At 36.3% G+C, this 24,086-nt stretch overlaps 1 protein-coding gene across 2 annotated transcripts in view; it reads right to left on the bottom strand.

Annotated features, from left to right (window-relative positions):
• Positions 1-2,751: 2,751 nt before the first annotated feature.
• Positions 2,752-24,086, bottom strand: part of ZBTB10 (zinc finger and BTB domain containing 10) — a 33,289-nt gene continuing 11,954 nt past the window's right edge. For both annotated transcript variants that reach the window (XM_042923438.1, XM_042923437.1), the window contains exons 3-6: positions 8,550-8,648; positions 4,250-4,426; positions 3,850-4,022; positions 2,752-3,585 (exon numbers count right to left, since the gene is read on the bottom strand). In XM_042923438.1, the coding sequence (XP_042779372.1) occupies positions 3,280-3,585; positions 3,850-4,022; positions 4,250-4,426; positions 8,550-8,648 (755 nt within the window). In that variant the 3' untranslated portion in view covers positions 2,752-3,279. The remainder of the gene's footprint in view (positions 3,586-3,849; positions 4,023-4,249; positions 4,427-8,549; positions 8,649-24,086) is intronic.

Raw genomic sequence — 24,086 nt, 5'->3', positions numbered from 1 at the left:
CTAAGCGCTTTACATGAATTAACTCATTCATTTCTCTCTTCTCCAGCAGGATGGCTCTACCAAAACCAGCTAGTGTTTCCCTTCCCCCCGCAAATTTCAAAGCTATTCATTAGTGTTCAGCTTCCCCTTCCTACAGTTTTTTTAAGCTCTTAATTGCTAGGGTGCTAAAATTTAGCAAAACATCTACTGAATATGAATAATGAGGGCCAATAACAACAATGCAGGGACCATATGGAAGTAACTGTCTCTGAGAATTCTAAGAAATAATACATGATCTTGATTTATATGAGAGGGTCTGTTACTAGAGCAAATAGGAAAGAAAGTTTATATTCTTCCTCTTCATTAAAATTACAAGCTCTAAAATATGCTTCTCATTTAAAATATAAGTTACAAGAGAAAAATTCAGCAAATGTATAACACATAATTCTGCCAGGGCTCCACAGACAAAATTATGAGTATTTCATTGTCACCTTGAGACCAATCATAAGTTCTTATTATCTATCAACTTCCTGAAATTGTACTGTAAGTCAGAAAAAGAATATACTTTAAAAAAAAAAAAAAAGTCCAGTAGTATACCTTAGTACTAAAACTATTTTTAAAAAAAGACCTAGAAGGGAAAAGGCAGTCCCTCGAGATCATGAAACAAAATAAGTTAGGCAGTCAGCAAGTAGAAAAATCTGTCAGTTCTGTTTCTGGTAAAATGTTTACTTTAAAGAAGAAATTTTTATATAGGCTGAGGCTAATATATTCAAGAGTATAAACATTATTCCTTTGGATTACCTTTCTAAAAACAAACTTTTAAAGTATCATATTTCAGTTGACTAAAAATATAGCCAAATCTGTCACAACACAACATAAAAAGTAATGGACAATTATAGAATATTTTAAATTAACAGTAACAAGCCATCTACATCAAACCTTGTTTCCAACTAAAACCAAAACAAAAGCACAACAATCCCGTAGTGTACCAAGTGTGTATTTCAATTTACTGTATGCAATCTAACAAAAATTTGGTCATAATTTACCAGATATACATAAATGATTTAAGTAGTAAAAGAAAATTCAGTTTAAAGAGAGTAAGTTCATATCTTGAGGAAAAGTAAAAGTACATTAAGAATGTAAAGCCAAGTCCAGTTTCTATGCAATAAGTGAACTGTAGTCTAATAAAGCAGATTTAGGTGATTTTCAGATATATATCTTTTCTCTTTAATATATATTTATATATAGACAGATCTACCAATTGTAAACTATGGTTTATTTTAAAGGAGGGGGATAATGGGATGAAAGAAATCTTTATACTATACTTACATATTCACAAAGCAGAACATTTTACGTTTAAAATACTTTTTCATTCATAGTATCTTTGCCCAACTAACGTCTACTTTGGACCCCACCAGAATTACATTATACTCATTTGTCTAGAACACTGAGAATAAGATGTACTCTTCAGTCTTAAACAAAAATCAAAACCAAACTATTCATGTCAGTTTTACAATTATGTAGAAACTACAATAAAGTTTAGATGACAAAAGATGTATCTAACCATGTAACTGTATTTTATATCTTTGATTTATCCAAGCAAAAACATCAATGTCTAACATTAAACCATTATAGTACTGAAGTCGGAGACAATGAGAAAGCTTGTCTCTTAGAAAACCTATCAGCTTTTCAACTTTGATCAGATGGAGCACCAAAAGGATTATGTCTGTCAAAGTATACTTTGCAATTTTTTCCACACAAATAGCATAATTTAGTGACCTGATATAAAATAGGAAAATATACTCAATTTCTATTTAAAAGAAAGCTGAAAATATGATATCCCTCAATCTTATATAATATACAATATGTTCCTGATAAATGTCATGCATGTTAATATTAATTATGTGAAATGCTGCTGTGAGTTTAACAATCAGCTAATTCATCTGTCATTAGGCTAAATAAATCTGACAATTTCAACTTAATACATCACCCCTTGTACCCTGAAGAATTTAGTTAACAGAATAATTGTAAAGCCTCTCAATATCTTATTTGTAAGATTTTTGCAGATTGTTGAATCATGGTGACTACCAGAAAGACTATATATGAAGATGTAGTAACTTTGAGGAATTGAAAAAATAATGATCTATCATAATTTCAAAACGTTCAATATCCCAGTAAGTATCAAACAAAAGAGAATGCACTTTTTGTGTTATTTTTAATGATAAAAAGGGCACAGGAATAAAAACCTGATATTTCACTTATATTGCATAACAAGCTAACCAAACTGGACATGGAGGTCAAATTAGGAAACAAATCATTTTCCTTATTGTTTCTATGACGACTTTTCTTTCGATTAGATTTCTGTCTTTTCATATAGGACTGAGGTATAGTACACTGGCAAAAATAAAAAGAGGCAAACCAGAATAGTGCCAAAGTAACAGATACCCAAAACCGAATACCATGTCAGAAAACGTCACGTCATATAGTAACCATTTATCGATTACAGCAGCAGGAGAAAGTTACTTCTAGATCATAATCATTTTAGTGGTATTTGTCAACTTCGCCATGTTAACTTTGCAACATCATTTCTTCATTTGTAAAGTAGTAAAATTCATGTCAAAAAGGAAAGGGGGAATGGAGGAAGTCAGTTAGTTCATTCCAATAAATTACCTCTCCAGTTCTTATAAACATGCCCATCAGCACAAAATTGAGAAATAATACCTAAGACTAGAAGAGACTTGGTTTAAGTTATGAAGCAAATTAAAATGGAAAAATACAGAAAGGTAGAACCCATGGGGTTGAAAAGGCCCCTCACTGAAAATCTGTATTAAAAAAAATAAAATTAATAAAAATAAAAATAGAAACAAAACTCTACTAGTACAAACTAGCCTGAGTGGTTTGATGGACAGAGTAATTGGGTCAGCTGTCACTGTAGTCTTATAAATGGGTTTTCTTCATTCATGTTAAAGTGGCACATGAATGTAAGCTCTTTAAGGACACATACTATATATTCATAGGACCCAAATAGTTACTGTATATCCTATAAATAAAAAATATTTTTGATAACTGACTGAAGATGGGACTCCATGTAATCCAACCACAAGGTTGTTTGCTGTACAGTCCTGTGCAAATATAAAAAAAAATTTTTTTTTTGCTATAAGGCTTTTTGACCCTACAGTTTTCACAGCAACATAACTACCATCCAGCATGTACCATATTTTGCAAGCCTTCAAGTTCAACAATTCAAATTGTCGATTCATATTATGTCCAAATGCAGCATCCTTGAGGAGTATAGGTCAGTTAATCATCTAGAGACATACAAACATCTCCTGATTCATCCCATCGAGATGGATCATTCTGATCTTCTCCATCATCAACCAGCTCTTCGTCAGCTTCTCCTACTTCATTTTCCTCATATTCTTCATCCCGAGGGAAATCTGTATCCTGTCCCTGATCTACACCTTCTTGCCCTCCTGGTTGTGATTTATCTGCACAGTCTACACAAACACCATAGCGTCGAGATCCATGTCTTATTCCAACACTGGCTGCTAACATGAAGATCTTCTTACACACCATACATTTGTATTTTTTATCCTTTTTATGCACCTAATTGAAGGGGGGAAAAATCCAATATAAGGATAGTACAGACAATAATGCATTTGAACCACTCAAACCACCCATTCAACAATGAGTGAATATATACCTTGTTTTTCTGTATGAAGTTCAGTTCATAAATCACATTCTCTGTTTAAGGCAATTTATTTAATATCAACCTTCCCTAAATTTCAGGTAATAGTGTTAAAATATCTTAAACTTCCCTGACATAAATATAGTTTATCTCAAAGATCATTTATATTTAAAGTTACTTACCAGGGAATGTCTTTTCACATGTTCTCTGCGAGTAAACAGTTTTCCACAAATGTCACAGCTAAATGATCTGACTCCCGTATGAATGAGCAAATGCCTTTTTAGTGTTCGTCTGTATTTGGCTACATAGCTACAATGAGGGCATTTTAACTTGTTCATGATTAGAGATGATTCACCTTTGAGAATAAAAACAAAACAAAACGAAACAAAAACACACACACACAAAAAGCAATTATATATTAAACAGAAAATTTGCTATCAAAACCTTGTCTCTATCCCTGAGAACAGGGATTATTATAGGGCTACCATACTATTCAATTTTTTTAAAACCCAGAATATGGAAGCTTTTAATTGTTAAAAATAATTTAAAAAATCTGTAGATGTTTAGATGACTAATACTTGCCATTTTCCCAAGTTTCTTGTTTTGGCCAAGATTCAGGCAATAATCCATACTTGAAATCGTTTGAAGCACCTGGTATCAATCCATACTTGAAATCATTTGAAGTACCTGGTAGCAATCCATACTTGAAATCACTTGAAGGGCCAGGCATCAGGCCATACTTGAAATCATGTGAAGTACCTAATACAATTGAAAAGTCATTCTGATATAATGGTGGTAATAAACACCTCTTATTAGAATTAAAAGAAAAAAATATTTATTTATATTTTATGAGCACTATGATAGAGAAGCTTAATATAAATAGCTAAATAAAAATGTCTACATTTTAGTCTAAAACTGACATGTCTGCATACTTTATTGCACTTTTTTCCATTATTTATTATCCTAATCATAAAACCCTGATTGGCAGGCATCTGAAATAGGAAAACTAAAATTTAAAACACAATTCAACCACAGGTAGAGAAAAATTTAGGGAAATAAATCTAAATACTATTTAATACTGCATGGAGGCCACAAGAAAAGTGCTCTTTTATACTGTATTTCAAACATTCAAAACAGCACTCTTAATTGTTACTCCTAATTATTATATCATTTGAGACTATCGCCCTGAAGCCCAGCTGTGGAATGGAATAGTGTCCTTATTGTCCCCAAAATAATCACAATCTTGTTTTTAAGACTAATCAGTATAGAAAAACAGATGAAGAATAAATACAAGGAAATTACAAATTCAAGGTTCTCGCATTATTACACCCGTTTGTTGTTTCAGACACACTGGACAAGGTAACTGAATGCCCTCTTGGGAAGTTCATCAAAACCTCTCTAACTCCATCCTTAAATCCAGAAAGTAGAATTAGAATAGTCAATATCCCTTAAGGAATCTGTGCCAGAGGACCTTTAGACTAGCTAAGAGAAAAATTACCTCCTTTGGATATGATTCCTTTTTACTTCTTAAGATTTTTTTTTAAGTAATCTCTAAACCCAATGTGGTTGCTTGAATGAACTTACAACCCTGAGATCAAGAGTTGCATGCTCCACCGACTGAGCCAGCCAATCACCCCTGGACAAGATTCCTTCTTGAATTTGTATGTATTTCCCTAAATCCAGGAATCCTGTGGCAATGTAAACATATCCAGAATTCTCCATAGCTATTGCCACACTGATCCAATCAATCATCAACTCTTGCCTCTGGATTATTTTCAGTAGCCATCAGAGTTTGTATCCAGGCTCACAATGTTGCCCTCTTACAGTCTGCTCTCAACTCAGCAATTAGAGATTCTTTCAGAACTTTAATTCAGAGCCTGGCACTGCTCTGCTCAAAAGCCTGCAAGGACTACCCATATCTCATTCATAGTAAAAACCAGACTTCCAAAATCTTACATAGCCTTACCTACTCTAGCCCTTGCTTCTAACGACTCCCCCTGGTCAATCTGTTTTCAGCCATACTGGCCTTTGTACTGTTCCTCCATGGGAAAATGGGTCCCTCTGCAAGACCTTTGCACTTAAACTCTTCTTTCCTCTGCCTGAACACTCCTTTCCAGGCTAAATACTCACTCACTTGTGCAGTAATTAATTTTCCTCCCACAAAAACCATGGACTTTATATAAAACAATGCTTGTTAAAAAGGACTTCGTAAAAATTTATTTTCCTGTATCTACCTGCCAGATATACTACTTCTCTTAAAAATTAAAATAACTTGGGGTGCCCGGGTGGCTCAGTCGGTTAAGCATCCGACCTCAGCTCAGGTCATGATCTCATGGTTCAGGAGTTTGAGGCCTGCATCAGGCCCTGTGCTGACAGCTCAGAGCCTGGAACCTGCTTTGGATTCTGTGGTCTCCCTCTCTCTCTCTCTCTGCCTGTCCCCCATTCATGCTCTCCTTCTCTCTCTCTCTCTCTCAAAAATAAACATTTAAAAAAATTAAAATAACTTAATATTTCTTCTTCATTGAAAGTATCACTAACCAACAATGCAAAAGGTCTCTAAGGTGTTTAAAATTTCACTATAATCGGGGCACAGGGGAGGCTGAGTTGGTCGAGCCATCCAACTCTTGATTTCAGCTCAGGTCACGATCTCTCCTTTCTTGGGTTTGAGCCCCATTATCAGGCTCTACAATGACAGCACAAGCCTGCTTGAGACTCTCTGCCCCTCTGCCCCTCTCTCTCAAAATAAATAAACTTAAAAAAAAATTCATTTCTATTAATGTAAATTGTTTTATACTTGGAATACCTTTATACCTTTTTAATGTCCGTAAAGACTTCTGAATTGACAATTAGATAATTAAACTATAATGTACTTCTGTTCAAGGGTAAGTTTTCAGAATCCTAAAGTGAGACATCATGCGTGTACATGTGTGTGTGTGGGGGGTGGAGACTGGGATGGGGGTGGTAGCCTGTGAACACAAATCTATCAATTTTCAGTTTTACACTTCTACATAAAGCCTGAGCTTTGACTTGTAGTTCTTGATGAAATCAGTACAAAAAAGCTGAGAGCAAGAACTTGCCTGTTTTACTCACCTTTGTATTGCTAATGTCCAAAGCATATACCCTTCAACTATTTATTGAATAAATGTATCTAGTGAATGCTAACACACACGTACTATTTTTTACTTCCTCAAAATACTTAACTTAAAAAAATTAAAACTTTTTAATACTCGAAATTCTGTATTTCTCTAGGTAATCTAAAGATCTAATAAACATCCAGGATAACAGACAAGAGACACCATATCTAGAATACAAAATTCAAATTAAGAAAACCTCAACCCAAACTTCTTTCACCTGTCCCAATTCTTTTAACAGTAGAAATTACTATTTATAGGAAGTATATGAGCAGTTTGACAAAGGTATTGCCTTTATAATTCAATACACTGGAAGATCATTAAGGTAATTAAAGATCTACTTCAAAACTGTGCTCACTGTTTAATAATATCCTTCAGGGTACATTTTTCCATAATGGCAAACTAAGAAGAAAGCAGTGTTTTTCTGAACTCAAATCCTAAGACAAAGGCTGATCTCAGTCATAAAAAGCACATGGATCAAAATGACCCCTAAGAGAAACGGCTTTACACCAAGGGTTTACTTTTTTTGAAAAGATTATATGGACCATCCCCCATTGAAAATGTTTATGTGTAGAAATTCACTTCACCCCTCAATATAGCATGTATTTTCTAGAGCTTTTTCAAACATAACCACAGTACCTTTATCGCATCCAAGAAATTTAAAATTGCCCAACTACCATTTAACCCATACTACATATTCAAATTTCCAACTGTTCCCCAAATGCCCCTTTACTCATTTTAGAACCCTGATGTTATCAAGACTGATAATGCCTTTTGGTTGGTCTCCTGGAGTCTAGTGGTTCTTCTGCTGGTCTTTCATGGCATTAACATTTAAAAAACCCAGAGTAGCTAGATTTCTGTAGGCTTGTCTGATATCTCCCTCATGATCAGATTTGAGTTAAACATTTTGGCATAGGTGATGTTGTGCACCTGCTACTGCATTATGGCAAGAGGCAGGTTATTTCTGTTTTTTTTATTGTAAAGAAATCTTTTCTTTTTTGTAACTGAAATAATCTATGGGATAACATGAAGACCATGTGAATATGCTATTACAACAGTCTTTTGCCCAGTCATTATGGGATAAGCCCATCAACAGTGGCTTAACATCCATGGATGATCTTGAATTGTTTCCTGTGGGGTATTTTTCAATTCTATCATTCTGTATTTATTAGCTTGGCATTCTGTTAAGAAAGCTTTTCCCTCTCCTAATTTACTCAGACTCACATTATTCTCTGGAATATTCATGGATTCTTTGCCTTTACTTCTCCCAAAGTTCAAATGATAGAAATATTACTATTCAGAATTAACATTTTGTATTGCCATCACTAATCATACTATTATTTTATATCAAAGCTAATTAAAATACATTAACTAGCCATTTGGATAATTATCATTCTCATTCCATGTATATACTAGCAGGAAACCACCATCTCTATTAACTTAATTATTCTGATATTTAAGAATTCTAAAATCTCTAAATAAATGCCTCCCACAGAGAATAAGAAACACCCATCTATTTGTGTTCACCAGGCTTCCAAAGCATTATCACAAACATAGCTACTCTCCTTTAAGGGAAGAAACTGAGGGGTGCCTGGCTGGGTGTGGAGCCTACTTAAAAATAAATAGATAAACTGATTAGACAGACAGATAGGAAAGAAACTGCAGTAGGTCCTTAAACATATACACAAACAATGCCAAATCTTTAAATCCTCTTAAACATACTCTTACTAATAAAATCCTACTGCACCTACCAGCATCACCTCCATCCTGATTGGAGCCGGCTTCAGCCAATAAATTTGTATTCACATTCCTATCACAATCTGGCCCTGAGAGTAGAGCACCATCCAGGTCTGAAAAGGAGATATTTTAATCAGTTATTTACAACCATACCATAGCCATCATCAAAACACCACTCCCTTCTTGGTATTGTTTCTTATGCAACACTAAATAGAAAAATATATGTAAGTATTAAATACCTGCTATATGCTTAATGCCATTAAGGTACAAAATCGTTAAGACATGGTTTTCAACCACAAGAACAAGTGCACACTCAACAGTGAGTACACTGTACTGAACATGAATAAGCTTTAGAGACAGGGTGAATTAGGCTACTGGCTATGTGAGCAAGTACCTCAGTTTCCTCATATGCTTCCAACTAGATCACAGATTTGATATATATAGGTAATGCAAGTCAAGTGTTAGAGTTTTGGTGTCTGGCATCCAATGACAGATGCTACTGCTGCTAGTACCAAGTACTAGGTGTGTAAAACATGGTTTCTGTATTGATTCAGAAATGAAAAAGACCAATTAAAGCTAGAATAGTAAAGCAAGGCTTCAGAGAAGAGGTAATTCCTTAGAATTAACCTTGATACATGGAAAGGATGTGGAAAGGCAGCGTAAATGACATACTAATGATACCAATACTTTTGGTTCCAATCTGTTAATTTCTTTTAAATCTGTTCCATCCCTTCTGTTTCTCTACCACTGCCTTAATTCAGGCATCATCATTCTCTTGGATTAGTGAATTACTGAAACAGTTTCTTGGGTCTCCTTGCTTAAAAATATAATGCTCATAGTTCTATTCATTATCTTTTTTTAATGTTATTTTGAGGGAGACAGCATCCTAAGCAGGCTACACGTCCTCAGCACAGAGCCTGACCCAGGGCTGGAACTAACGAACCATGAGATCATGACCTGAGTTGAAATCAAGGCATCCTCTTGGTACTTTTATTGGGCGCCTGGTTGGTTCAGTTGGTTAAGTGTCCGACTTCAGCTCAGGTCATACACAGTGCAGAGCTTGCTTCAGATCCTGTCTCCCTCTCTCTCTCTGCCCCTCCCCCGCTCGTGTGCACGCGCACGCTCTCTCTCAAAAATAAACTTCAAAAAAACTTTTTAATGTTTATTATTATTATTTTTTTTTTTTTTAACGTTTATTTATTTTTGAGACAGAGAGAGACAGAGCATGAACGGGGGAGGGGCAGAGAGAGAGGGAGACACAGAATCTGAAACAGGCTCCGGGCTCTGAGCTGTCAGCACAGGGGCCCGATGCGGGGCTCGAACTCACAGACTGCGAGATCGTGACCTGAGCGAAGTCGGCGCTCAACCGACTGAGCCACCCAGGCGCCCCTTAATGTTTATTATTTTTGAGAGAGGGACAGAATGCAAGCAGGGGAGGGGAAGAGAGAAAGGGAGACAATATCCAAAGCAGGCTCCAGGCTTTGAGCTGTCAGTGCAGAGCCAGATGTGGGGCTCAAACTCACAAATTGCAAAATCATGACCTGAGCCAAAGTCAGATGCTCAGCTGAATGAGCCACCCAGGAGCCCCAAAAATAAACACTAAAAATGCCACTTTGGGCACTCCTGGATGGCTCAGTCAGCTGAGCATCTATCGGTTTCAGCTCAGGTCATGATCTCAGTTTTGTGGATTTGAGCCCCATGTAAAGAAGAACCTGCTTGGGATTCTCTCTCTTTTCATCTCTGCCCCTCTCCTGCTCATGCTGCCTCTATCTCTCTCAATAAACTTAAGAAAAATTGGGGACATCTGCGTGGCTTTGTCGGTTAAGCTTTCAACTTTGACTCAGGTCATTCAGGTCATGATCTTGCGGTCCGTGAGTTCGAGCCCAGCATCAGGCTCCTTGCTGACAGCTCAGCGTCTGGAGCCTGCTTCAGATTCTGTGTCTCCTTCTCTCTCTGCCCCTCCCCCACTCATGCGGTCTCTCTCAAGAATAAACATTGAAAAATTTTTTTTTTATTTTTTAAATGCCACTTTTTATGGACAATCTGTCCTCTACTTCCAAGATTCATTTTTTTTTAACGGTTATTTATTTTTGAGACAGGGAGAGACAGAGCATGAACGGGGGAGGGGAAGAGAGAGAGGGAAACACAGAATCTGAAGCAGGCTCCAGGCTCTGAGCCATCAGCCCAGAGCCCGACACGGGGCTCGAACTCACGGACAACGAGATCGTGACCTGAGTTGAAGTCGGACGCTTAACTGACTGAGCCACCCAGGCGTCCCCCAAGATTCATTTTTGATAATACCACTCCATACTTACTGATCTAGCTTCCCAACACTCAAGATAAAAAAAAAATTTTAAATAACAAAGAGAGAAATCCTTCCTCTTTACATAAGCAGATACTTGATTCAAAAAAAAAAAAACCAAAAAACTCCATGGTGGGCAAATGAAACTGTGGTACACTTACACAATGGAATTCCACCCAGTAATGGTTCTAGTGCATAGTTATAAAACCTCAAATCACTGAATGGATCTGGCATTTATGGTCTGGTCTAAGAAGCCAGTAGGATTACGTATTTGCATAATGAAGGAGAGAAGAGTATATATTGATCCTCTCAAGCAGGTGCAGATAGGTCATATAGAGCCCTGCAGGTCATGGTCAGGATTCTGGCCTATAGTCTAAAAGCAAAAGAAGGATTTTAAACAAGGTGTTAATTTCATTTACCTTAAAAAAAAAAATCCTGGTATTATATGAATTAATTAAAAGAGGGCAAAAAGGTGACTAGTTAGTAAACTATTTTAGAAATTCAGGTAAGAACTGATGGTGGCCTTGACTGACAACAAATGGGGGAAAGTAGATAAGTAAGGAAACTTTGTGGAGGAAGAACCAATAGTGCTTGGTGACAGACTGAATATGGAAAAGGCAGGGTTTGAAGGTAATGAGGGAAATTTCCAGCCTATACTAAAGGCAGTTAGGAAACTCTGGTGGGTAGAGGACCAGTTTTGGAGGCTTACGTAGTTATGAAGATACTGAGTTTGACATACCTAAGAAAGAGGTAATTTAATAATAGGTTTGGAGTAGGAATAGGGGTTAAATGGGTAAACTCTAGATACTGCCTGGGACCAAATCTCATCTGTGCCACTTCCCAGCTGTGTGACAGTTGTGAAGCAGCTTATTTTGCTTTTCTAACATAGTGGTTCTCAAAGTATGGCTCCTAAATCAGCAGCATCAGCATTATCCGGGAACTTGCTAGAAATGTAATTTTCAGGACCTATCCCAAACCTACTGAATCAGGTTACTGTGGTGGTTGGGGCCCAGAAATCTGCATTTTAAAAAGCCCTCTAGGTGATTCTGATGCTTACTAGAGACTGAGAACTGTTCTATTATAAAAACGGGGAAATTATCAGGCAAAGAACTAAGCACTTTTCATTTATTATCTCAAAGGACCAAATTAGATAAATGAAAAGTACTTAGCTCTTTGGTAAATAGCAAACACTCAAACTTTTAATTTTTTTTAATTTAAGCTCCCAAGTGAAGAAATTTAGTACCAAAGGCTATACAGATTTGATGCTTCAACTGGTGATAAAAATGAGTTGTCAGAACGTATGTGGTAAATAAGACCACGGAAGTAAACAGAGGAGACCATTAGGAAAAAAATATGACCAATATGCTGAGGAATCCTAGCATTCAATAAACTTGAAAAGGATATAAAAGGACTTTAAGAAAGATTATTTAAAAAAAATCTTTTTAATGTTTATTTGTGTGTGTGTGTGTGAGAGAGTGAGAGAGTGAGAGATTGAGAGAGAGAGAGAGAGAGAGGGTGGGGGGGAGGGAGGGAGGGAGGGAGGGAGGGAGGGAGGGAGGGAGAGGGGCAGAGAGAGAGGGAGACACAGAATCTGAAGCAGGCTCCATTCTGAGCTGTTAGCACAGAGCCTGACACGGGGCACCTGAGCCCAAGTCGGACGCTTAACTGACTAAGCCACCCAGGCGCCCGTGGAAAAAGAGTATTTCAAGAAATACTCCACCATGACAATGCTGAAATGCTGCCAAAACTTCAAGATTAAGGACTGAAATGTGCATTACTTTCATTCAATAAATACTGAGCACCTAGGACATCACTAGTGATCTTAGAGTAACACTGGTGTTATCAGTGGGGCAAGGAGAAAGAGCAAGAGTGGCCTGTGCTGTGGATGGAAAATGAAGAATTATGATATATAATACAATCTGAGAGATTTGGTTGCAAAAGGGAATAGTGAGAAATAGAGAAAGAGTTTATTTTTTTAAAGATGAAAGTAATAAACATCTTTGAATGCTGAAATGAAGAGGTCACTAATTAAGAGAAAAGTTAAAAATATTGAGGAAATACTGCAAAGAGGAGTCTGGAATCCAGAAGCAAATGTTTGGGTACTTAAGACAGAGAGAAAGGATAATCAACATATAGAGATAAATTTGAAGACAAGTACTTAAGGGCATTCATCTATTGGCTTTTATATTCTCCATAAGGTGGAATAGTAAAATAGGAAGTTATTGCCTACAGTAAATGTTGGCTGTCAGGAGAATGAACAAGTACTTCATATGCAGAGCAGGAAAAGGAAATAGACACAGACTCCTTTACCTGTTCCTTGAGAGAAGGGATATTGGTTAGGTTTTATTTTCCCAGCATTGTCATAATGAGTGACAAAATGCTTTTCAACAAGTGTTGTTAAATGTTGGTTTGAATATTCTGCCTTCTGCAACCTCTATTACTAGTTTAATTAATGGCATTTAAATGACAATTTCTCAGTTTTCTGGTGTACAGTAACATTAAAACATAACCAGTAACTGAAAATAATTAACTGACATCTAGTGCCTTTGTTTTCCTATGAAAACCTGAATGTATTTCAATAGTAAATTTAAATTGTTATTCAAACAACTGTACTAGCTTTCCCCAATATCTTTTTTTTTTTTTTTTAAGTCACTATTCTGAAGAATATAGCCTGTTCAGAGGGCACTACAAAGTGGGTTTGTAAATACAGGCAGGGCGTTTCTATTTATGTAACATTCTATAGTGATTTGTTGAAGGCTTCCTCAGCTAGTTCTTAAAATAGACATTTCCTGTCTCCTACTCTACCTCTTAAGTATTAGAATTTAATTTGTGATCTTTACCCTAAGCTCAGAACACCTCAACCTGAAAGCTTAACAGATGGCAAATATATTCTGTGGACAATATTTCTTCTCAAAAACAAAATCATAACCATGCTACAAATATCAAATCTCTTTCAAAAGGTACTACTTAGTTCTTGATATCAAAAACAAATTCTCATGGGTGCCTGGATGGCTCAGGAGATTGTCTCTCTCCCTCTCTGCCCCTCCCCTATCACACTGTTTCTCTTTCAAAAATAAACATTAAAAACAAAACAAACAAGCAAACAAACACACACAAATTCTTAGAATAGGTAAGCTCTTCCAGGTTGACAATAAGCATGTTTAACTCAGGAATCAATACATCATGCTGGTACCTTATTCAAAAGCAGCCAAACTGCCTAGCAAATCATTTTTAATCAGTTGATGTGAATGGGATAGGAGGCACCTAACCATTCACTTCAAACAGAAATGAATTTTGTTTCACTAGCAAGCAAAAGCAGTAACTCTGGGTCATCATTTTTCTCCAAAACTATAGGATTAAAGAATAAACTCTACTATATTTGGTTTTAGGACATTCGCCACCTTCCTACTGAAATCTTTTTCATTTAAACTTGGCAAAAAGGGCTAAGATATCTCTGCAAACAAAAGACCTTTTTTTTTAAAGAACTATTAAAACAGTTTCACAAGATAGCCATCTTTCTGAATTACAGCAGGTATAGGTACACTATGTATTATCATTCAAATGACTGAATGAATTTAAATGATTGAATTCAAATGGCTATAAGCTGCTTTTTCTCCAGTGAACAGGTAACTACAGACCTCTTCCCCCCCCCACCCCCCACACAAACCAAACACCAGATTTTACGCATTCAAGTCTGTAAGTCCCTTTATGTATCTCATTTAAATTTTACTACAAATTTATGGAAGAATAGTAAAAATATTATCAGCTTTATGAGGAACCTAAGATAAGCTAGTGGCAGAGTGCTACATTTATTGCCTATATTACATTGCCTCCCGAGAATATGTAAGTTCCAAACCTATGGACTTGCTGCACACGAGGCAAAAAAAAAAAAAAAAAAAAAAAAAAAAAAAAAAAAAAAAACAACAATCTGCAATGCTAGAAACGAGTGAAGAAGTACACCCATCTTTAACTTAGTTTCCTAGTGATACTTTATACTTTTTGCTAAATGAACAAAAATAAACTTTACACTCCATGCTAAATCAACATTTGCTTTACTAACTTTATTTAATAAAACCATTTCCAAAATCTTAAATGTACCTAGGTATCAGCTATTGTGGTTCTTTGTAAGTATTACATTTTTGTCTTTGAAGGCAATTTTCTCTTCAGGTTTATTTTTAAATAACTGACTAACCATGTTTTTGCATGTTTAAAAAGATGACATTTTATTCATGGATTTTTAAAAAATCAGATTAACAGAAAATCAGATTAACAAGCAAAGAAAAGAGAATGAGATTAAAAAAAAAAGAATGGTGTGGTGCCTGGGTGGTTCAGTTCCGTTTAAGTATCCAACTCAATTTCAGCTCAGGTCATGATCTTGCAGTTGTGAGATTAAGACTGAGCCCTGTGAGTGGGGCTCTGCACGGGCAGTGAGGAGCCTGCTTGGAATTCACGCTCTCCCTCTCTCTGCCCCTCTCCCCCCACACTCCTGCAAGTATTCTATCAAAATAAATAGTTAAAGAAATAAAAGTAAAATAAAGTAAAATCTTGGTCTCTACTCCCTCTTTAATTTATAACAATCACAACTTCATTTTTCTCACATAAAAAAGAGTGGCAATGTTTGCCCACTTCACAAAGTTCTGTGAAAAGTGACACCAGGGGGCGCCTGGGTGGCTCAGTTGTTTATAAGCATCCAACTTTGCCTCAGGTCGTGACCTCACAGTTTGAGTTTGAGCCCCACATCGGGCTCTGTGCTGACAGCTCAGAGCCTAGAGTCTGCTTCAGATTCTGTCTCCCTCTTTCTCTGCCCTTCCCCCACTCGCACTCTGTCTCTCTCAAAATAAACATTAAAAAAATTTTTTAATGAATAAAAGTGACACCAGTAAATGAAAATACTGAGTAAACTGTGAAGTGTAATATCAATCTGGTGTCATTAAGTGTGATTAATCTTGGGGCCTATCGTTATAGGTTTCTCTTGGACCACGGCAGGCAATGCTTCCAAACCATCTGGTAAAGGGAGTGGTACGGCACTTGCCTGTAAATGCTAAATAAACAAAACCAAGTTGGAAGGTTTCCCCAACAATTTTCTTCTGGGTCTCAAAATTCCAAACATGAAGCAGGTACAAACTTACTCAGACTTGTCTTAAGAGACAGATATTCTTGAAATCAATGAAATGATAGAGAACATCAGAAATCAAGATTTATTATTTTTTTTAATATTTATTTTTGAGAGAGAGACAGAAAGTATGAGGTGGACACAGGCAGAGAGAAGGAGACAGATTCTGAAGCAGGCTCCAGGCTCCAAGCTGTGAGCACAGAGCCCAATGCAGGGCTTGAATTCATGAACCGTGAGATCATGACCTGAGCCGAAGTCAGAAGCCTAACCGACTGAGTCACCCAGGTGCTCCAGAAATCAAGGTTTTGGAAGTCACTAACTCAACTGTACAAAAAACTCTTAAGAGACCCAGTAAGATATATTCCACTTTCATATAAATATATCAACATCAAGTTTCTCTTCTCTGAAGACAGTTTCAGAACTGTTTTTTTCATAAACAGGTACAATTTTTTTCTCTTGATTGTGATCAGGTTTTTTTCTGCTTTTCAGTGGAGAGTAGTCAGTTATAAATGTATCATATAAAATGCCCTTGACAATTCCTGTAGTAGGATAGAGACTCAACATATAGTAGTTTCCTTTCCCCCACTGACTCAAGTGACTGCCCCATCTTTACTTAGATTAAGTTCTACTGTTTTTTCTTTGCACTACTCAACTAGGGCTGTTATTTCTGCCCTCACTAGTCCTTAAAAGGTCTACCCAGATCACTCCCCACTCCAATCCATGAACAACACACGCCAAATGTTTTTTTTCCTAAAGGCTAATATAAACACACCTAATCTCTAGTTAAAAACCTCTCACTACCTCAGTCTATTTTTGAAACCGAATCGACAAACTTACCATGTAAAACAAAGAGAATTACAATCTGCTCTAACCTACCTACCCAACCTCATCTTCCCACTACACTCCTTCTATTCTTTTACCTATTTACCCTGATTTCTTGCCGTGTTGTAGTCACTGAACAACCTCCCCCTCCTCTGGCAAAGGCTTACACAAGACCCTGTTCTTACTATTGCCTTCTCCATGAAGCCTTCTCCAACTCTTCTGAGCAGTTAGGAACCTCCCATTGCATCTGCTCATCCTACTTATTTTAAACATTTGTTCCAATGCACTGGGTACGTTTCTACCCTACAGCGACCCTACTATGAACAAGTTCCAGGTAAGGTAATCCTCAATCTTGACATCAACGTCATCTGACAAGATACTTACTTTTTTGGGGACTTAAATAGAAATTTTATTATCAGGGGCACCTGAGTGGCTCAGTTAGTTAAGCAGCCCTCTTGATTTCAAGTCAGGTCATGATCTCACAAGATGGAGTACCACATCAGGCTCTATACTAACAGCCTGGAGCCTGCTTGGGATTCTCCCTCTGCCCCTCCCCTGCTTGCTCACTCTCTCAAAATAAACATTTTTAAAAAATTTACTAGTAAATTTCCTGTTATGATGTGGAAAGCTATTCTGGTATCCCAGAAAAATAATATTTGGTTATAAGATAACTTTTCTGGAGAGTAAATCTTTGAATGAAGATTTAAGACCTTCTGGTCACCCCAGAATAAATATTAAGACTATGTCAGAAACCAAAGTTTCAGTTTTATAGAACTCTCAGGGATTGACACTTAGACAATCTGATACTCTCAGGCAGAACTCACAAAAATGCCTTTGTAACTGATCTACAAGGCTTCTTCAGTACCTAGTCTGGCCACACAGATTCTATTTATTTAGGGTTTCTAACTTATTGGTAATAATCCTAACTACAGTCATCTCTTGGGACAAATACGGCAGACAGGGAAGGAAAGGAACACTAGGCAGATGAAAAGAAGGGGGAAAAAAGATGGCAGAATATTCCTACCACCATACAGCTATCTACTATCGTCCTTTTAAGATTAAACACTGGGAAGATTCTTATGGATTAGTGTATTTTATAATCCATTCACTACTGGTGGACATTTACTTTTTAAAATGATCATCAGGCCTTCAAACTATCATTTAACACCCAACTGTAACAGTTTCTGAAGAAAAGTGACTGGATATTATCACTTATAGATCATCCTTCATAACACATTCAACCAAAAGGATGCCTCAAAGTTAAAGAACATCTGGGACCCCCTAACAAAGAAAACTAATCTAGATCCATCAATCTATCTACTTACAGTAAGATGTAGAAGGCAGCAATTTTCAGATTTTATAAAAGTAATAACTACAATACTCCCAGTGGTGTCTAGGGGTAGCATCCTATAATCAGAACAGTATTTCTGCAAAGAAACATGAATATTCACATTTAAAGAAATGAGTAAAAGATATAAATAGCTGGTTTTGCTGCCAGCTAAGAATCAAGTTTTGTTGCCAAAATGATTAAGAAAAAGCTTTGGGTAGTTTTTACAGATTTCAAGATTTCAGAATTACAAAATTTTCCTTTCTTTCTTCCCATTAGAGACATTATGTGGGATACAATCAGAACCAGTTACAGTTAAGTGGCAAAAGTTAGTCCAAAGCCCACATCTCCTTAAATAAAGCCAAGTTTCATGGTTTTTAAACATATTTAATAGTTTATAAATTTATATAGCATGGTCAAAACAGGACTCTCAAATGTGATGGCCAATTTTCAAAATTGTAAAAAGTTAATCATTTAGAAAGCAGTTTAAGATTCTGCAACATTTGGGGCACTTGCGTGGCTCAGTTGTTTGTCAGACTTCATCTCAGGTCATGATCTCATGGCTGGTGAATCTGAACCCCATATCAGGCTCTTCACTGTCAATGCAGAGCCTCCTTCACATCCTCTGTCCCTCCCTCTGCCTTTCCCTTGCATGCACGAGCTTGCATGTACACGCACGCACCCACAGGTGCATGTACACTCTCAACCTGTCTCAAAAATAAACATTAAAAAAGATTCTGAGGGCACCTGGGTGGCTCAGCTGGTTAAGCATCCAACTTCAGCTCAGGTCATGATCTCACCATTCGTAAGTTCAAGTCCCATGTTGGCCTCTGTGCTGACAGCTCAGAGCCTGAAGCCTGTTTCAGATTCAGTGTCTCCCTCTCTGTCCCTGCCCTGCCCCTTCTTGTGCTCTCTCTCTCAAAAATAAACATTAGAAAATTTTTTTTTAAAGTTTCTGCAACATCTGACTGAAGGTAATGCATATACCTATTATCGTCCAAAACATAGAAAAGCAGAAGTGCGGGTTAGTAGCAAACTCTGAAGAATTCAATATAAATAGAATAATTCATTAGTCCAAACATGACCCATTGAAGTATCTGAAAGATATTTAGCTTGAACATTCTGTTCTCCAAGTTGTCTTCTAAATACTCAAAAATTATTTGCTTTTTAACCAAAAGGCAAATATGCAAATTGAAATTTTAAAGCTAAAACTCTATTTGTAAAGGATTAATAGAAATTTACAAATGTTGTAAAGCTGTTTTCCCTGAGAAGTTCAGATGAGAGAAAGGAACGTTTAGATTATTTAAAAGAACTGTTAAATTCTTTGCTGAGGTAAAATCACCTTGCATCCTGTATACATTAAGAAAAAATCCAGGGCCACCTGGGTGTCTCAGTAGGTTTAGCGTCAGACTTTGGCTCAGGTGGCTGGCTACTGTCAGTGCAGAGCTCACAGATCCTGTCCCTCTCTCTCTCTCCCCGCCCCTTCCCTGCTGGCACTCTCTCAAAAATAAATAAAACATTTAAAAAAATCAATCATCTATACAGAATTGTAATCAGCTTTTATTAAAGATAAAAACCAGGTTATATAATCTACGGCTTCATTTACAGAGGAAATGGTTATTATGCTACATGGTATCAACTATATAAAACCCCAATGGAGAAATTCCTTTCAGAATTCAGTACCAGAAAAGTTTGTCATCCTCCAGAACTGGCATGTTTCCTCCTTTTGAGAGAGGCTTAGTATCTTAGAGCCAATTAAAAGCTTAATTAGGGCAACCATATTAACACCCTTGACTAGCACACTTAATTTCTTTACTGCTAAATTGTTTTGATTTGTCAGTCATTTCAAAAAATGTTTGTACAAAATGTGGTCTATATGCATGCATAAATTAAATGTGTATACAAGCAAAGCAGTATTTACAATGGGTGCAACCTGCTAGTGTGAATGAAATAACAGAAGAATCTAGATTCAGAAAACCATGTTCCTTATAGTCCCAGAGCATCAAAAAATCAAAAATAGGATTAACACTTGACTTGCTCTGTGAACACATTGTTAAATAATTTAGTTATTATTTTTACTCCTACAATTTAATTTCTAATCTTAGATTTTTATCTACTTCATTTGGCTGAAATTGGTTTTCTGGCTGTGTATCAGCAAGACAAGTATTTGAAATTTTTATATTAGCAGAGGAACTAACTCATTAATGACATCTTTTTTCCCTATTACCTAGAATTTAGTCTTTCCCAATAGTTTTAATTATCCCATAAACCTTAATAAAATAAAAATGACAGAAGTTTCTAACCTTTCCTGAGTTCTACTTTGTTATTTTAATTTTCTTCAAATGTTTATTTTTGAGAGAGAGAACACAAGTGGGGAAGGGGCAGAGAGACAGAGGGAGACACACAATCTGAAGCAGGCTCCAGGCTTTGAGCTGTCAGCACAGAGCTGATAGAGGACTCATGAACTGTGAGATAGATCATGACCTGAGCCCCAGTCAGATACTTAACTGACTAAGCCACACAGACACCCCTCCTGAGTTCTATTTTCAAATATCCTCCTATATTAAAAATAATTTGAAGCAAACTGCATTAGTGAGTCAAATAACAAACATGCTAGTTTAAGATAAAAAAAAAAAACCCACCTAAATAAAATCCCTGATATTTGTGGGTACATCTTATCTCAATATCTTACAACCTTTCTGTATGAGGCATCTGAACACCAGCTTCAACATTATGTGGCAAGAAGATATTTAGAGCTGTGGTTTACAAACTGTAGACTTAAGAATCTGGGGGAAGTCATAGTTCTTATAAAGGATCCACAAATCCAAATATGTCAAGCATTGCTTGTAGACTATATAATTTACTAGGACTTTTCAATATTTATGTATAGAGCTTTAAATTCATTTAAAACTATTTCACTGAACATTTTCACCATTTCTAAATAAATGGAAGTCAAAGTATAACCAATGATGGTACAGTTCATAAAAATGTTTGAGATTTTAAAAGGGACCAATTTTTTAAAAGACTGAGTCTACTAGTTCATTAATTGCAAAGTTTTATTGTGAGATAGTCCTTAACATGAAACCTGCCTCTATTTTTACTAGCTGATTGACCTTGAGATGGGCCTTAACCTTGATAAAACACAGATGCACCGTGTTCTATATTGGTCAGAATTTGCCTGAAGAGTTGTAGTTAATTCTGTACACCACAATTTCTGGGTAAAAAAAAAAGGGGGGGGGTTAATTGTAAGAAAGATGGTAAAAAGGTTTGGAATTCAGAAGGTGGGTGGTATAGCACTTAGCCTAGAAGAAAAAGGGACTTCAGGGGAATACTTAAATTATTTATAATATCTCAAGAGTCATCAGGTAGATTTGGAGAGATTAGGTTAAGCTCAGATTATACTACTCAAAATGGAAGAATCAGGAAATTTATAAGAAGCAAATTGTGGCTCAATATAAAATAACTTCCTAATAACTACAGTCATCATACACTGGAATGGGCTGCTTAAAAGAGTATTCTTTCTAAATATTCAAACAAAAGGTCAAGCTGAGGCCAATAAGACCATCCTTCGTAGAATTTAGTAGAAAGTACACTGCACTGGAAAACTGACTTCAAATAATCTCAATAGTCTCAACTTTAAGGGGACCTAGGATGACTAGGATAGGTGTGCTTTGTCATTTAATTTTAATAATCCTAGAAATAAGTACCATAGTTTAAAGATAAAGAAACCAAAGGCAAGAGTTTAATTTGATCATGGTTACACTGTAGTTAAATGTTAAATACACAGCTCATTTTCAAATCATAACTCCATTTGGGCTCTTTCCTCTTTGTCAGTGGATTTCAACCTTTGCTCACTGTGTAATCACCTACAGAGCTTATAAAAATTCTAACAACCAGGACACATCACAGAACCAATTAACTCAATCCCTACTGTAAAGACCCAAGCATCATGGTCTGTAAAGTTCCCAAGTGATGTTAATATGCAGTCAAAATTAAGATCCACTACTCTATACCAAGGGTTGGCAATAAGGCTTTATAGTGAAGCATATCCATGTTCACTTGTGTTTATTGTCTATGGCTGCTTTCATGATGTAAATCAGACACTGACCTTATAACTGGCAAAACCAAAAATACTTACTCTTTGGTCCTTTACAGCAAAAATTTGCCAACCCCTGGCTCGTTTTATTATGTCCGAACCATAATAATCTCATAAGACCCTATTTCCTGCCATTCAGTGAGTTTGGATCTAGAGGCCTTGAAAAGTTGCAAAAAGTTTAACAACTGAAATATAGCACATCACTGATTAAACCAATTTGTCAGTTAAACAAGGTCCAAAACCAAAGTGATACTCATAACGTAATAATCTTTTCTAAGATGTAAGAGATAAACTGAAAACATATTATTAGACTACTAAAAATTAATTTATGATACGCCTACTCCATTGATGCAAACTCAGCTGGGGGGGGGGGGGGGCTGGCCAAGATAATAGCCAGTAATGTTATTTTTTAATGAATGCATTGTGGTTCAGTATGAGTGCTTTTCTTTGAATCATTCCAATTATATGTGGGACTATGAATGGGTTTGGCTCTGATTAGTTTTGCCAATTACTACCCCAAAAACCTGCTTATTCCTTAAATTGTGTATATATGTATTTTATTTAAAAAACACTACAGGGTTCCCAACATACTATTAAACAATTAATCCCTGCAACGGAAAGACAATGTAGTTCTAATTTTTGAGAACTGCTTTCAAGGGCTTGTACATTAAAAATTAAGCCAAGGGGCACCTGGGTGGATCAGTTGATTAAATGCCCAATTTTGGCTCAGGTAATGATCTCACAGTTCATGAGTTTGAGCCCAGCATTGGATTTTGTGCTGAAAGCTCAGAGCCTGCAGCCTGCTTTGGATTCTGTTATCTCCCTTTCTCTCTGCCCCTCCTCCCCTCGAGCTCTGTCTCTCTCTCAAAAATAAATAAATACTGTAAAAAAAAAAAATTTTTAATTAAGCCAAAATAAAGTGATGCTAAGAAATTCTATCTTCCCTTAATACTTTAAAGAAACTGCCTCTGGGCTTTTCTTACTGAACAGTTGACAAGTAGGAGGGAAAAGATCAGTAAATCGTTATTACACAGGCATGCTGATTTTTACAAAAGTAAATGTAAAAACCAATGAAAACTAAATCCAAACCTAAAAAGACAGAGAAAACCATTTCATTTCATAAGATTACTATGGCATTTTGCCCTTTGAGACCTAAAAACAATGATTCTCTTTAACAGAAAGTACTCCATCCCCAGATAATCACCATGATGTAAATCAGACACTGAAAGAGCTTTGAAAGCAACAAAACAAATATCAAATCATATGTGACAGTGGTAGATATATACCTCAAGTCTAGGGTCTGCAAAGGAAAACCTCAAATCCACTGAACTCTTCTTCAAATATATTTAAGTTAGTTAGGCACAGGCAATTAAAGATAAAGAAAATTTTCAAATCTTTCTATTTACACACACAGTAACAATGGTCTCCCACTCCACTAAAAAAAAAAAAAATCCATAGTACAAATGTGATATGCTAAGATTGTGTTGTATGTGTATACATTTAGGTTAAATAATGAGGAGAAAGGTCTGAGTCCTTTTAGTAACAGGCAAATGAGAATGAAAATGAGGGGACAATGGGACAAATTTAAAACGTGTAGCTTCTGTAAGATTTATGGTGAGAACGGAACAGTAGCCCTAAACAAATTAGAATAATCCCACTGTCATTTGCAAAATCCTATAAAACAAATGTTTACTCCCCCCACAAACTGGGAATAAAAAATGTTAACTAGGTCTCAAAAATGTTCTGAAATGACAAACTGATTATATATTACAACTAAGATTTTAACTAAGATTACAAAGACTTTATCCTTTCCAGTACTGGATGCAAAAAAAGTGATCAGAGCATAAAGATCAGAAACACCTAACAACTATAAATGAAGCTGAGTCCACAT

The sequence above is a fragment of the Panthera leo genome, chromosome F2 (assembly GCF_018350215.1).
Source record: "Panthera leo isolate Ple1 chromosome F2, P.leo_Ple1_pat1.1, whole genome shotgun sequence".
In the NCBI taxonomy this organism is placed as follows: domain Eukaryota; kingdom Metazoa; phylum Chordata; class Mammalia; order Carnivora; family Felidae; genus Panthera; species Panthera leo.
Note: the sequence above shows the minus strand (reverse complement) of the source record. Positions and strands in the feature narration are given on the sequence as shown.